Consider the following 16,396-nt stretch of genomic DNA (forward strand, 5'->3'; position numbering starts at 1 on the left):
TATATGAAAACAAATATCCAGAAACCATCCTATTAGGCCAGAGGTCCAGTGGCTGCATCCCATAGGTTTAGGCATGTTGAATGATGAAGACATTCAGTCACTTCATATGAAAAGCGAGGCAGAGCATTCCCTGAGGCGACACCTCTCATCTGAGACTTGCCTCAAACACTGAACTTTACCTTTGCCTCTCCACATTCCCCGCTCCTCTACATCCTGGTCACTATGTCCCTATTCTGTCCCTGTAACCATCTCCACTATCACAATGCTCCATTTCTCACCATGTGTCCTCTCGATATAAGGCCCGGCCTGGCCAACTTTCCTGCCCTCTGCGCGGTGGGCTTAGACATTTTCTCTCCTAGCTGCGCCTTTCAGCTTTTTATCCCTCTCACTACCTGTTCTGTTCTCCATCCCAGATCCTGTGCAACCCTAACCACTGTGTTGTACTTTGTATGGCTAACCAGTCCCCGCCCACTTTGCTTTATGCGCCTCAGCCACATCCGTCCCACCCAAGTGACTCTTGTTTCTCCCTGCTTAGTGTCACTTCCGGCCCTCTGTAACCCTCTTTCATCTCAGGAAGCAACTGCCTTATGCGGTGGGTGGTGAGATCGATGTGGGGGTTAGTCATAGCTTAAAACATCTCATTAAAATAGAACAATACCCTCTAGACTCAAACACGGACGTTAATTTTGTCTCAAATTGTTTCTGTATTAATGCGCTTGTCTACTACCCACCCCAAATTAAATGTGTCTGCTGGTTACCCCAGGAGTGGAGAGGTTATTAGTGCGGTAACCCCTGGACTAAGAGACTTTAAGGGCCCACTGCACTCCCATTATGGATGACTTTGACTGCTCAGCCAGTGGGTTGGGGCCCCATTGTTCTTGCTTGCATTAGGACCCATAGCACCCTTGTTATGCCACTCAATGACCCCCTTGCATTTCAAGCATAAGGAGTCATTTTTGAGACATTTTTAGTACAGACAACAAATTATGAAAAAAACATAGAACAAATAAAGTCTACTGTAATGGAAGGAAGCCCAGGTAGCCATAGGGTAGATTGTAGAATAACGTTTATTAAGATTTAGTTACAGGATTATTAGCAGATAAGTAGTTCAGGCCCACCAGTAGCAGCTTCCTTGCTGCTCAGCCCACACTCTCCAGCTGACTCCCTCTCAACCATACCAGGCACTCTAGCTTCCATTACCTCACCAAGCACTTCTGCATTCCACATCATCACATCCACACCTGCTGAGCAGCAGGGAACAGGTAACTAAGGGAAAGGGTGCATAGTAACAATTCTAGTCACAGCAACTATCTAAACCCAACAGCATCTCTGGCTCTGTGTGTGTTCATTTGAAGTGTATTCTAATCCTGCTGCTTTTCCTTATGTCTTTGAAGGTATAATGACAATTCCAGGTATCTCTCGAATGAGTGTCTCGGCTCCCCCAAGCAACCCATACTGTCAGACTCGCCAGAATTTTCACTGGATATCCGGATGCCTGGGGTGACTCCAGCAGAGGTGAGAAAGTAATGAATGAATCTGTTATCTGTAACCCAATTTAGCTTTACACTGTAATCGAAAGCAGCCACAGGCAACCGAATAATACCACGTAGTTAGAGGCGCCCTGAGCCGGCAGTAAAGTCCACATTTGTAAAGCGCACAATCACCCGTAAGGGTCTCTAGGCGCTGGGGGGCCGTCGGGAAGATTAAGCGAGCTATTGCCCAGAGTCACATGGTGCTGGGCTAACCTGCCGCCGGAGCCGGGGATCGAACCGTGGTCCCCAGATTCCAGCGTCAGTCGCCCTGGCCGCGGCGCCACACCAGTGGGCCGCGCACTCCACTTTTTAACGAGCGGAGCAACAAACCGGATCAAATTAAGCCCGAAAGCTTCTGAAGCATGCTTCGTTTATTTACAATTCCACTTTCCAGAAGTTTCCGCATTAGTAGCGATGAAGAGCTGAATAATTTTGTAAATCCAAAGAAATAATCATCATAATCACTGCAATGCATAATGGAGTAAGCAAGAAGCAATTATCTTTAATAAACTAAAATCCTTCCCCGCAGGGACGGTTAATCGTCATTAATGAGCTCCTATATATTCATATGAATCCCCGGCATGGCAGGGGCTTGCCCGTCGTTTGTTTCGTCATTATGTGCAACACTTCTACAGTTTGCCCATCCCACGTGCAGCAGGGCTTCCGGTAGTTACACTGCACCAGTGGACACACGAGTCAGGGACATCTAAGAGTTTGGGGGGCTCTGGCCCAAATGTAGAGAACAGCTTTGAATTTATGAAACAGTTTCAGCATTTTCATGCCCTCCACTGACAGTGAACAGGCACACTTGTTGTCCACATTTTAAATGTGTTTACATCGAATATTCAGGGATAGCGATGTCTTCAATATTGTAACACAGCAGCTCACTAATATTGCTGCAAATCATCTTTGCTACACCGTCCGATTTCGCATTTTGAGGTCCTGTTTTGATCTAACAGAAACTTTGTTAATGGAAGTTGAATGAAACATTTCTCAGCAAACTGTTTGTTGTAGACACACACACATAACCCACATTACAAGTAAATGAAAGGAAAAGGGGATTTAAAACGATATATTTTAGAATTAGTCAAGGCCACGAGGGCAAGACACTGCAGACCAGAAGTGGCTCTGTCAGGGGCCCCAGAAAGGCAGGGGCCCTGGGCCTGAGCCGCGTTGTCTATGCCTAAAACGCCTGACACGAGTATTGCCTGAAGTTAGGAGCGAGCGCTTATTAGGTGTGGTAGTGGTACACCTTCCTATTCCGAGCATCACTCTTTGAAGTGGTGGATAACAACCACGGTAATACCACTGGCCAACATTTCTGCTGGAGAAAAGGTGTGGCATAACGGCACCTGTTGAAACCCCGACTCGGGTGCAAACTCTCGTTTCTGCACAAATGGGGGCTTCTGCTCCAAAGTTCAATGAGCCGGAGGAGGGTTGCTTTATTTTGTGTCTGCTCCGCGTGGCCCCCTCTCCTCTCTCTCTGCCTGTGTCTAGGATCAGTGCAGGCAGGCTCACTGTCTCGGAGGCTGAAATGCCAGCCCCTCGCCGAGACAAAATGTCTGTAAGATGCACGTAAGATGCTCGCATCCGTCGCTGTCATATTTTCAGGGTGTTTCATTAAGCGCAAGACTCCGTGATTAATTTCCTTTGATACAGTCAGGCACCGAGGCGGGATTTATGCGTGTCATTAAAAGATAGCACTTTCTCTCTGAAGGGCTCTGAGGCTTGTGAGGGAGAGGGCTGCTGTTGTCAGGCTGCCGCAGATGATGACTCACTGTTGCAGATAGCAGCTTCTGTTAAATACTGGGAACATGTACAAGGTCTGATATGTAGGGTGGAGCTCCGTTTCATATATACGGGGACAAAAAGAGCCTGTCTTCCTTGCAGGGGCTATTCTGCCCCTCTGGCATCCCCTATGTGGGTTTCAGGCGTGTTGGCGGTTTTCAGGGCCTCCATTACACACCTGTGAAAGCCACTATGACCCCATTTAGTCTAGATCAACATTTTTGCTAGGACCGATTTTGTTTTCCAGCCAGCCCTCTGTGACACGTAATATATATATAAAATGGCGCATTGGTGGCCACCAGCAGGGTTGGATTGGGATTAGAAATAGGCCCTGGCACGCAAAAAAAAGTGGCCCACATTTGCAAATTGCCTTTCCTCAAAACACTGCTTCAGCGAAGTTCTATAAACACCTGAAAAAACTGAGGCTACTTCAGCTCAGGCCCCATGCCCCCACTCAGTATGCACACATTAATTGGCCGGCCCAGCAAGAGAAAGGGAGTGACACCTCTGCCCGTGGATGAAAGGGAGGTACTGGACGCCCATCTACCTCCAGGAAGGCCACTCAGGACCTCACTGGGGACATCTGAACACACCAGACACAGCCCAAATCGGCCCCACAGGCTGCCAAATAAGCAGCCCACAGCTGGAACTTCGATACCCGCCCCATGTCCATTGCCCGAGTGTCCGCCTTACCAATCCCACCCTGGCCACCAGTAACCAGGGTAACATAAGTTCACAAAATGTCCTAGAATTTACCATCCTCTGAATGATCCTACCAGGAACTGGAAGCTTCTGTTCTAAAAATGACACCATGCACACAGATTCTTTGGTTCTTAGACATGAGATATTGTTTGAATGAATATTCAGGAATGGCGCTTGGTGAGGGTAGTTTGTCTAATAGTGCATGAGTAGCACACAGTTGTGCTGGATTGTATGTATTCACTGAATCAAGTCTCAGAGAGTTTTCAGGAGTTCAAATGTTAACATAGTTGGTGGTGCTTGTGTGTTTTCCTGGTGTTCACCACTTTCATTGGCTTTATCTGTGCTGTTGATAGGATTTCATTGTTTTCCTAATGACATTATGGACTGCCCATGTTTGTACATCCTCTGTGATAATAGGCTCAGATTCGAGACTACGAGCTTCCTGTACACTGAATATCACAATGTTGATTATGGATATAATAGATTACTTTACATGGTCGGGACGCTACCACAAACTATGCAAGTCAGTCCCTTTATTATTTGTTGAAAATCTCAATAAAAAAGAGAAATATATGTAGTAGAGCGCAAGCCTATGTCTCCTGGCATCATGCTTCATATTTTTTTTGTACAACCTTACCTACTGGTTCTCTTTCGGTAAGTGGTTGAAATATTTTTCACCCATGTCAGAGTTTGGGATTTACACGCATTATTAATTTAATTCGTCAGATCATTGTGTAGATAGCATTTTTGTGGTTTGCCATTGGCCTGAAATCTCTGAAAACCTATGCCCTTACATGGGAAACGGCCACTACAACGCGGCCATTTCCATGAATACATTAACCACGCATGCATTACAACGCATGCGTGGTTAACACGAAAGCTTTTACCACGCATACCTTTACTACGAGGTATGTAGTAAAGGCATATGTGGTAAAGGTTCAAAATAAACAAGGGGGGCTTGGGGGGTCTCCCCCCCAAATAAAAACCTCACCTGAAATCACGTCATATTATGCAGGCAATCGTCGTCATTTAAGAGGAAACGGAAAAAAACCTTCCGTTTCCTCTTAACGACGTACGACGTCACCACGCAAGAATTAGAGGAAAAGATTATGCGTTAAAAAATCATTCCGTTGTAACGCATGCGTGGTAAAGGCATGCGTTGCAACGGAATGCGTTGTATAACCATACAACCCCCTTACATCGACTGTGCAAAACGTGTGAAATGCTATTAAGCACAGTCACTCATTCAAATGCTTTGGTCTGTTTTCTTCACTAAGCTGCCATTAGGGTATTGTGAAATTTAGGAATCTGCACACAGATAAGTTTATCTTCTTAAGTCCAGTACATCAGACCCCATCCATCAGTGGTCAGAGCCACACCAGCTTCAACTATTACTCAGTTCAAACCATCACATTATCATCTGGCGTATTCAGCACCTAGCTATTCCAGAACCTAAACAACTTACCACATAACACCTGCTGCAGTAAACTACATACCTCCCTATTAAAACAAAACAAACATGTTAAATCCCACATTATATTCTAGATTCTGATCTTAAATCTAAAACAATGTACATTACAATAAAGATACAAGTTTGTACAAAATTCTTACATTTTGTTACATGTATTTACTAGAGTGCATGACTCACTCCCAAAAGAGTACCTTGGTGCTTTGCTGATCAGGGCAGGGGTGCACTTGTTAGAATACCCACATCTTTGACAGCTTCTTGAACTTCATGAATTCGGAGCAGGTACGTACGCGAAGAGACAGTTTGTTCCAGTGGAATGGGGCAAAGTAAGAGATGGATCTGCCACCATATCTGGAGGTGCAAATGTGTGGAATCTTTAGAATGGCTTTATTTGTGGACCTGAGCAGTCTGGTGGGGTGATAGTGATGAACACGGCTGGACTAGGAACCAAAGCCGTCCCTGGCAAAAAGTTCAGCTGGCCCGGGAGTGGTAAAGAGGGGGGGTGCTAGTGGAAAGCACCACTCCCATCTCACCGCTGCCACTTTTGTTACAGGGGACCGATATTGCCGCTATGTTGCAAAACCTTGCTTCCGGTAACAAAAATGGCCCCCAGGAGTCCAAAACCAGCCCCCACCCTCATGGCCCACTGGGGAAAGCCATATGCTCGTTTCGGCCAGTCCGGCCCTGGTGATGCAGTCTGGAGTGCAGATAGGAAGGACGGCCTTGTTTAGTGCCTGATGGGTCAAGCAGCATAGGTTAAAGATTACTCGTTTTCTAATGGGGTGCCAGTGCAAGATCTTTAGAATAGGGGCAACAGAGGAGTGGGAGGGCAGGCTACACATTTGCTGAGTAGCTGTATTCTGCACAACTTGCAGTTTGTATAGCAAGGAGTCATTTTGGGTCACTAACAATGCATTCCTGTAGTCCAGGTGACTTGTGGTTAGTGCCTTAACTAAATTATTTCTGGAGTCAGATGGGAGCCCCGGTCGTATTGTGGCAAAGCAGGTGCCACAGGTGGTATTGACTTGGTCTTTCATAGATAGTTTGGTCGATCTTAATACCAAGAATTTTCATCACCTGTTTAGGAGAGGGGGCAGGACCAAATTCTGTAGGCCACCAGTCGGCCGACCAAAACTCCTGTGCTTTACCAAATAGAATTATCTCTGTTTTCTCACCGTTTAGTTGGAGAGAGTTGTTGGTCATCCAATCACCGATTTCCCTCCTGAAGCTTGGAAACTCAGATCTCAGTTTTTCACAATCGGACCCAAAAGACATGAGCAGCATAAGCTACAACCTCAAATCCATGGGATCTCACTATATGTGCTAGAGGCGCTACATAGATGGAAAAAAGTGTTGGGCTCAGGCAGGAACCCTGTGGGACTCCTTTATTGATAAGCATTGTTCTTGATTTAAAGGAGTATAAACATATAGTTTGGGTTCGACTTTCAAGACAGTCAAGACTGTTAAGAAGGGCTGGTCTGCTACTCACACGCAAAAGTTTCCTCTTGACAGTCTGCATTTTGCTACCATCAAAAAATTCTCTACTGCAGACCTCCCCAGACCCTTGCCTGCCCTAGTGACAGCATCATCCATTATGTTCATGCTAATTGTTAAAGACAGCTTAAGTTTGTACATCATCCTTACATAGCACAACTCTACCCAAATTCGATGATCCTCAGGTTTGTTCACATTTTTTTAAAAGCTTCACGACATTTATGGGTTGGCTAAATCTGTCCATGGACCCTCCTTTCCTTAGTTTCTTTACCTTCACCCAATCCCAAATATTGACTTTAGAATTCTTCACAGCCAGCTGCTTATCAAAATATTCCTTTCTGTTTCTAATAATCTCTCTTCCCTTCTCCATTCTGAACTCCTCCCTCCCAAGGACCTGTTTTGTCCTGAGCAGTTTCAATGTATACACCCTTGCCGGACCCACCATGACATTAGAGGATCTCTTCTTGAATAAAAGGAAAGGTGTAACTCCTGTTGAAGAATGGGTGCTGTATGCATTCCTTTACAACCTTATTAATGCGCTCGATTTTTCCATTAACCTCTGGATGTTGTTTTATGCTTGATACCCTTCTCATTCAAAAACTCCTCCATCACCTTAGACATAAGCTGTATACCATTGTCCTTCAACAAAAAAAAGGTCCAAATATTTCCTGCAGGAGAAAACTTACATCATGTTTCCATTGCATTCACCACTTTCAATTCAGGCCACAGAGAAAGCATAGCCATACATCTGATAAAGTACTTATCATCATCTTCCACCATAATCAGACCCATACTATCCAGAGCAACCTCAATTCAAGGACTAGGTATGGTTTCTTTGATCACCATAAGTTGTGTTCTACATTTTAATATTTTGTCACTTTTGCTACACTCAATACAATCACATACCACTCTTTCAACGAAAAGACCTATTCCCGCTCCTCAGGAATTCATCCTCATTCTCTCTCTTTAGTTTTGGATATACCTGGATGGCTTTAATGAGCATTATCAACCAGTCTTATCCTCACCTTACCAGGTGGAACCAATCTACTGCCTCTCATTTTCTAACCATCTTCCAATGAAAGCTCATCTTTCACCTGCCAAAATCCTTTTACATCAACACACACCTAATCTTCTTCAGCCCATCCCTCTTTCCACCTCCATACTACCTCCTGTAACTGCTGGTCATTCTCATGTTCCCTTCCCCACTCATCCTCTTGACTTATGCCACCTGATATCGCATAGGCCATGATTCTCTCATCACCAGATTCATCCTCCAAAGCCACAATTTCCTTACCACATGTCCCATTCACACACAACCTAGAGCAACAATCTGCATTGATATTCATAACACCAGGTAAATACGAAACAACAAAATCAAACTCTTGTAATGCCACCACCCATCTTCAAATCCTACTGGAGAGGACATCAATGCCCTTTATTTTACAAAAAACCTCCTTTAAAGGCTTATGATCATTTTTTACCACTAAAGGGCTACCCCACAATAATGTTCTCAGTTTCATTTTCCTTATTGCCCAGCAGATTGCCAGAGCCTCCTTCTCTATGACTGAATAGTTAGTCTCAGCTCCACGGAATACTCTAGACATAATATTGTGTTCACTTTCCCAACACTGTCCCAGCCATTTTATGCTGGGAATTGTCCTGAAGAAGGTCTTGGCGCTTGACTCGAAGCTACACAAGTTTGACGCTTTGCACAAAGTAATTTTCACTTTCTCAAATTCCTTTTCACACTTTTTCGAACAAGTAAACTCTACAACTTTTATTATTAATTCCACCATGCTACTACACCCTTCAGCAAAGGTAGCGAAAAATCTACTATAAAGGTTCTGCAGTCCCTAAAAACTTCACCAGATCGTCCTTAGAAGTGGGACTCTGCATCTCCTTGATGGTATTCTCCAAATAGTCCTTTGGTCAAATCCCATCATCTGTAATTAGGTGTCCAAGATACACTTTGTCACTCCAAATTTGCACCTCTCATGCTTTGGAGTCCCCCGACTCTCACCCAGTCTCTTTAAAAAGTCACATACCCTGAAATCATGCTCCTTCCGACTTCTTCCCCCTTGGTAAACATTCACACTGTCAACACCCTCCATTATGTGCTCCATAGCCCTTTGAAAAACAGCAGAGGCGGAAATGAAACCCAAAGGCCCCCGAACATAGTTGCAAGTCCCAAATGTGTGTTAAATGAGGTTGGTTCTTGTGACTAAGGCTGTAATGATATCTGGTGGTACGCTGAGGTTGGGTCTAATGAAGTGAAGAATTTGGCATCACCCAGACAACACATTCTTTCTGTGATATTAGGTAATGGATAGCGAACTGCAACAACAGCCTTGTTCAGCTCTCTCAGGTCCATACAAAGTCTGACTTCTCCATTCGCTTACTGAGCCTTCACCACCATTGACACCCATTCAGTTGCCTCCTCCTCTTGAATCACTCCACTCTCCTGTAGCCTGTCCAATTACCTCTTCACTGCATCATTAACCATCACAGGCACACTTCTTTTTTTCCTACCTTAGGAGTCACCCCAGACCTAAGCTTTATACGGTGAACATAATTCTTCAGCTGTCCCAACTCCTTTCGAAAGAGTCCATGGAATTGTGCTTCATAGTAAATTGACTTTCTCACATCATCAACCCTTGATGCCACAACCTTTCCTTTGCAGCCAACCATCTTTTAATTTCCCTGAAGGTGTTGCATTCAGATCCAGGAATACAGATACATCTCTATGATGAAACCAGGTAATTGAGGAATCTCCCTTGAAGAGCACCTACATTTTAGCTGACGTTCTGTCATAAAACTCATTAGTGTCCCAAAAGTAACACATCAACTTGATGGGCTGTCTTCCATACACCTTGGGCCTGATATAAGGTGTCATCAAGCTCATTGAACCCTTCAAACTCTCTTGCATATTACCTTTATTTTTGCCCCAGAATCAAATAGCATTCTTACTGAAGAGCCATTGATCCGCAAAATCTCAGCACGTACGTCACACTCTCCATTTCTTATTTGTTAAACAATTTCCTCACATTTGGGATTAGAATTCTATATCACGTCTCTCATTTTTGTCACACTCTTAACTGAGCTGCAACAGGAGGTGAAGTGACCTTTCTTGCCACATGTTTTGCACGTGGCCTTCCAACCAGGTCACTCCTTGAAATTTTCCACAAGTCCCATATTTCCACATCTAAAACATTTAATCTGAGATTTCTTTGCCATTCACTTTTCTTGCCTACCAGAAGCAGTCGCGATACCCTTAGATTTCACCACTAGCACTGGTTCCTTCTTTTCATCACTAGACTTCTGGTTACCTATAACTTCCACACACACTAGCGAATGCTCACACATTTTTTCTTTTGTTAAGATCTCTTTGTATGTGGGGTTATCTTTGAGCCCTAAGGCTTCTCTTGCCTTGTCCAGTGTGCATCCTAAGATGAATTGGTTACGGGACATTTCATCATTTGACGCACAAAAATTGGATGTGGAAGCCAATTTCCTCAATGCTGTTATATTACTTTCAACTGAATCCCCCACATAGTGCATTCTTCTCCCAAAATGATATCATTCCAAGATGATGTTTATCTTCGGAAAATAGTATAAATCAAGTTTTTTCAGGCAAATCTCATACTCATTGAGTTCATTAGCATCATCAGAGTACAATTCAGGCAAATTTTGAAACACCTGCTGCTTCTCTTGACCTAAGCAATGCATAAGAAAATAGTTTTCTCTCCACTCCTAGAGAAGTACCGCACACCCTGGCATAATGCATAAAAACATTCTTCCATCACCATGGTATTGCAGGTTCGCCTGGAGATGAAAGAAAAGAGGTGCTGTCACATTATGCATGTTGTCAACAGTAAAGTAGAGAAAACAATTCACTCACACACACTAATACTCTCACGCACACTCTTAGTCCCAATCATCATTGACCGACTAGATACTCAAGTATCCACGTGTTATGTCTCAACATGTGAAGAAATAACCATTCACTTAATCAAACTCGCCAGTACCTGCTGAGATACTCGAGGTGTCACTACAGAAAGATAGTTTGAAGAGGGGAAGATACAAATTGTGCACAACCAGTACCACTTTTACGAGATGATCCTCATAAGATGTCACTGCGCACCACACCAAGAAACCAGCATCAGGGAGTAATCCTGAACGTGTGGTGAAGATCGCCGATCGCACTGTCGCATCCTTCCTTGAAAGACTAGAATCCCAAACAGTTTCTGAGAATTTCCGGCGACAAGTTGAGCCCAACAAGATGGCCACGGTCACAGCATGTATTGCACACAAGCCACCAATGCACCCGCCAAGGTGCTCGAGGTACAAGAGACGCTTAGCCTCATACGGTGACACGTGCATTTGAGCTTCAATACGCCTCCCCAAATGCATTTCATTGCCTCCCAAAGTGCAATTTAACTGTGTCGTATTAACCCGCACCACTGTGCCATTGAATGTGAAGCGAGGCAAGGCAGATACAAAATTGCTGGGAATCTCTGCTCACATACACTTTCTTGCCCTGACAATTTCAGTAGAATTTAAATAAAATTCAGTGATGTTGGGGTCTGTGGCTTAGTTCAATGCTTCCAGTCGTCACCAATGTGAAATGTAGGAATCTCCACATGTTAGTTCATCTTCTTCTTCTATTCAGGTTATTATGTCTAGTACATCAGACCCCATCCATCAGTGGTCAGAGCCACACCAGCTCCAACTTTCCCTCAGTTCAAACCATCACATTCTCATCTGGTGTATTCAACACCTAGCTCAGAACCTAATACAACTTACCACTCAACACATACTACAGCATACCACAGGTATCAAAAGAAATGTAATGTGTTCTTTCTGTTGGATGTATTTCCTCTCAGCTCATAAAATTTGAAGTAAAGTCACATTTGTTTCGATATGTCTGGCATCCACAACCGTACCCAGTGCCCCAGAAATATGTTTTATTTTATTTTGTATTTTTCTTGGGTACACAAGCGAAGACACATTAAGCTGTTGGTGTCTTGTTCTGAATATGCATCGTGGAATATATGTTACCTTAGTATAAAATTTGTATTTGTTTTGCCCCATTTTCTCCATTAATATCACAATTGGAGTTCATAAACGTGTTTACATTAAAGTGAATTGTTTTAGTAGTCTTTTTTCAGCTATCCGAAATGATGCATTTCAACAAAAACATCGGCTAAGATCATTTATTATTTTACTACATTAAAGAAATCAGGGCACATGTCCTATCTACTTTTGGAAAAATCACAAACTCACGGGACCTCTGCCACATGCAGCATTATCTGTAGCACTAACTCAAGCTGTTGCTACCGCTCAGACCTTGGTAATAATGAATCTATCAGAAACATCCACACACATAGAATCCTTTCTGAGGAGGGTCGGATTGTAAAATCACTGCAGAATGAACTGGCTACTGGCATTAAAAGGGTCTCATCCCTCAGTGACTGTCTTCAAAGCAGTACTTCATGTGCTTTACATCCTTGATAGAAGACTCTTGAAGGTACTATGAATGAAAATGCTCCGCCCATTAAGAGAACCTGAAGCGCAGCCATGTAAATTTAAATTCATAGGAGTAATAATGGCAATATCTTTGGGCCTTGTGCAGGGTCAAGCAAGACACCATACAGTGTGTTGGGACCTTTTTCGAAAAGTCGAGTAAAGCACATAAGATAGTAAGGTATTAATAAGCTGTGGCCATAACATGCCTTGACCACTCCAGTTAAAAGGCGATCACTGCCATAAGCAGAGGACTTTTTCATTCACAATGATTAGGAGTTAGACACCCGAGATAGAAACAAACATTTTAAACACAGAAGGATCATTTATGGGATAACACAATTGGCAATACAGATGGAGATATATTGCTAGCAGACAAACAAGTTGTCACTTGGATCGCAAAAGATAAAGTGCTGCAATATGTCCACATTTGTTCAGCTTCTAGCAAGTTATAGACTTAAATCCCTTTCAGGCACATAATTAATGTTCGGTGTTTTTGTTGTTTTTTCTGTATTTTTGCAAGTGTGTTTAGATTTTTTTCAGAATATTCAGAAGGTTTCAGTTAAGAGACTTCTTGACTGTAAAAAAAAGTTGTGCCCCACAGATCGCAGTTTGCCTGCTTTCTAAAGATTGCCTCAAGCAAATGAACAGTGGCAGGTCTTTGAATTCTCATTATGTTCAACCTTGGAGGATGTTAGGCCCCCAGATCTTTCTAATGGGAAAAATGTACATTTTATGTTAACTTATATTACCACTCAGAGTTCACATACTTTCTCACTCAGATATATGTTATATGTATATTAAAAGGTACATAGACATATACTTTGGGCACGTTTTGCATTTGTTAAAATGGCAGATCATTGGAACAGGCATAGTCTGAGAATCTGTTATTTTTCAGATTAGCTACGGGGGCACCATCTGGGTTTTATCAAGTACTTAAAAAGTGTTACACCTCCTTTATTGGGATTGCAGACTTTCATGCATTCCATCTGTTGTTTAAAGTTTGGGTAATTGAATATTTGGAGTGACGCATTATCTGGGAAATATTTCATCAAAAATGATAGGAATTAGAATACTAAACTCTCTAAATCTTTCTTTCTGTATTGGCAGATCGAACATAATAGTTCATCGACAAGAACAAAATTAAAACTCATCATATCAAATTCTACTACACACAATATAACATTAATTGACACAATAAAACATATACTATAGACAACAATTTAAAACAGAATCAAAAACATCAAGGACATTCATCTAGATAAAATAGCTAACAAATCCATAAAAAGTGCCAAATCATAGTGCTTTTTTGGAAGAAAAATTACAATAACCCAATATCATCTTGCAAAAGAACCATAATCATCAGAGCAAAATTAATACAAGAATAAACTAATGTGTGCTAATCTGTAAAGTACTCAAAATATGTGCAACAAGTAGGGTGGCTATCGCTTTGTGTCTAATCAGCCATGCTACAAACAGGAATTTAGAAACTGCAACCACTATCACCCATGTAGAATCGCTTTTGCAAATTCTAAGCGTATTTACATGATCCATCAGACCCAAAAGACGACACATAGACACGATCTACTAGATTGTGGTTTAGAATACTTTGCACTGAAGAATAATAAATGTTCTTCTGTTTCGTCAGCTTGACCGCATGCTGAGCACAAAATAGACTTATCCTGTGATGACGACCATATTGAGGTGAAAGTAGCAATGGGCAAAATGCCATACCTAATTTGTAAAAAAGAGGGATCTTGCGCGCATGGCGAATAAAGTCTAGGAACTCCTCAGCCATAGGTATGTTTTTATGCAAAAGAAAAAACCTGGTACGGGTTCCCGTGGAACTAGATGGCTCGCTACAAGTATCAAATTGTACCCAGAACCTTCATTTAATCACACCTGCCATGGATGTCGAAATAGAGGAAGGATCATTCAAATAATTGCCCATCTCCAAATTGTGTAGGGACTCTTTGACATAGACAAACCACTGGATCTCCTAAGTCAAGAAACTAAACTCAAGTTATCTATGAGGCCATCTCTTTCTGGTTATAGTTCCTCTGTAGACAATATACAAAGCCAATAGAGTGTAGGCCATAGTCTAGCCTGGCTTGAAACTGATTTGAGTGTTAGATCTAGCCTAAGGGTAACTTAAGGAATTCCTCTCCCCATGTGCACAAGGGCTCCTATGGAATTATTCTCACCAACCCCTAGGGAAGCTGTAGAGCAGTGGCCCCATAGCTCTGCACCAAACAAAACAGCACCACAAGCCTGAACCTTATATATTTTAATAGCTGGAATTAATAGCGCCAAGGGGCCCCTTTTTGCAAATCTAAAGACTAGAGACTCCAAAGCACTTCCAACCCCAGCATAAAAATATGCTAAATAACCAATTCAAATGTAGTGGCATAATATTGGTGATTCTGGATTGCCCCAATTTTTAATCCCAGCGAGCTTGTGATAATATGATGTTCACATTTATGCGACAGAGAATTTTAAGATGGTGAGTTTGGGATGAAAGGGAGTGACCCTGTGATTAAAGGTTTGTTCATTTTTATGTAACAGAATTTTGTTTCTGACATATGATGGGCAAGCTACTTGGTTAATGATAAGAGCCTCTTTATAAACAGATATGAGAATGCAACTGTTATTAAATTGGTGTTTGCGTCTGACTGAGAGAGCAATAACATGTTTTGTCCTTATTTTATGAATTAGTGAGATCTTATGTGACCCTGCTACTGACGCCCGCTTGTAACACTAGACTACTTAATCTTGAAATTGTCAATACCTGGGAGAACTTCCTTTAATATAGTAAAAGTATTATTACATGTTTCATATTGCACTTTATAGTACGAATTTTTGTAAATAGTTGTGTGTACCTGTTGTCCAACTCAGTGATTTTTATTTTATCAAATACAGAACAATGAAAGGCTAAGTCAGATCTATTGAGATTCATACCTTTCCCCTGCAATTATGCACTGATCTCAGCATTGATTTCTTATTCTGTTGAGCTGTGTACCTTGCTTTAAGAGAATTCCACTAGATTTAATCTCAAACAAGCATTAGAAATGCAATCGGGCTCAGATTTATTTGAGTTTGAGCTAATGGCATTGTAAATGGCAATGTCTGTTCGCCATGTGTTATGGAGTGTGTGCATGTGGTGTGTAGTGGAATTATGTGGATTGGATTGTAATTTTACCAATGGTGGCATGCTGTGCTTTAGATGAATATGTTTAAAAGTAAAGTGTACCATACTGCGATTGCTACAATAGTTAATTGTGGATGCGTTAACAATTGATGCGTGCACTGATGGCTGGTGGTGTGTGTGCTTGGTGGAAAAGTGCACTGCCGGCTGGAGGTGTGTGTGCCTGGTGGAAGGGTGCACTGACGGCTGGTGGGTGTGTTCTTGGTAAAAGCGTGCACAGATGACTGATGGTTGTTGGTGTTTGTGCATGGTGAAAGAATTCATTGACGGCTGGGGGTGTGTTGTTGTGTGTGTTGTTTTCTGTGTACTGGTGAGTGTGTGGTGGTGAGTCTGTGGGGGTGAGCCTGGGGAGTGAGTGTGGTGGTGAGTGTGTTGTGTTGAGTGGTGACGAGTGTGTGGTGTTGAGAGACTGAGGTGTGTGGTTTGTGTGTGCGTTATGTGTGTGGTGTGTGTGTGATGTATGTGTGTATGGTGTGTGTGTGTGTGGTATGTGTGTGTGGTGTATGTGTGTGTGGTGTTTTCTGCACACTCACACACTGCCCCTACACATTCACACACTGCTCACCCGCACACTCCCAATGTCACCCTGCATAGTCACACACTGTTTATCCTGCACACTCATTCTGCACACTCACACAATGTGCACCCTGCACCCTTACACACTGTCTCTGCAGTCACTCTGCA

The 16,396-nt window shown here is 42.7% G+C and overlaps 1 protein-coding gene across 4 annotated transcripts in view; it reads left to right on the forward strand.

Annotated features, from left to right (window-relative positions):
• The window catches only part of PAM (peptidylglycine alpha-amidating monooxygenase), a 1,252,349-nt gene that overhangs the window by 424,339 nt on the left and 811,614 nt on the right, over positions 1 to 16,396 (forward strand). For all 4 annotated transcript variants that reach the window (XM_078675446.1, XM_078675447.1, XM_078675444.1 and 1 more), the window contains exon 4: positions 1,395 to 1,515. In XM_078675446.1, coding sequence (XP_078531572.1) covers positions 1,395 to 1,515 — 121 coding nt within the window. The remainder of the gene's footprint in view (positions 1 to 1,394; positions 1,516 to 16,396) is intronic.

The sequence above is a fragment of the Lissotriton helveticus genome, chromosome 2_1 (assembly GCF_964261635.1).
Source record: "Lissotriton helveticus chromosome 2_1, aLisHel1.1, whole genome shotgun sequence".
NCBI classification, from domain to species: Eukaryota; Metazoa; Chordata; class Amphibia; order Caudata; family Salamandridae; genus Lissotriton; species Lissotriton helveticus.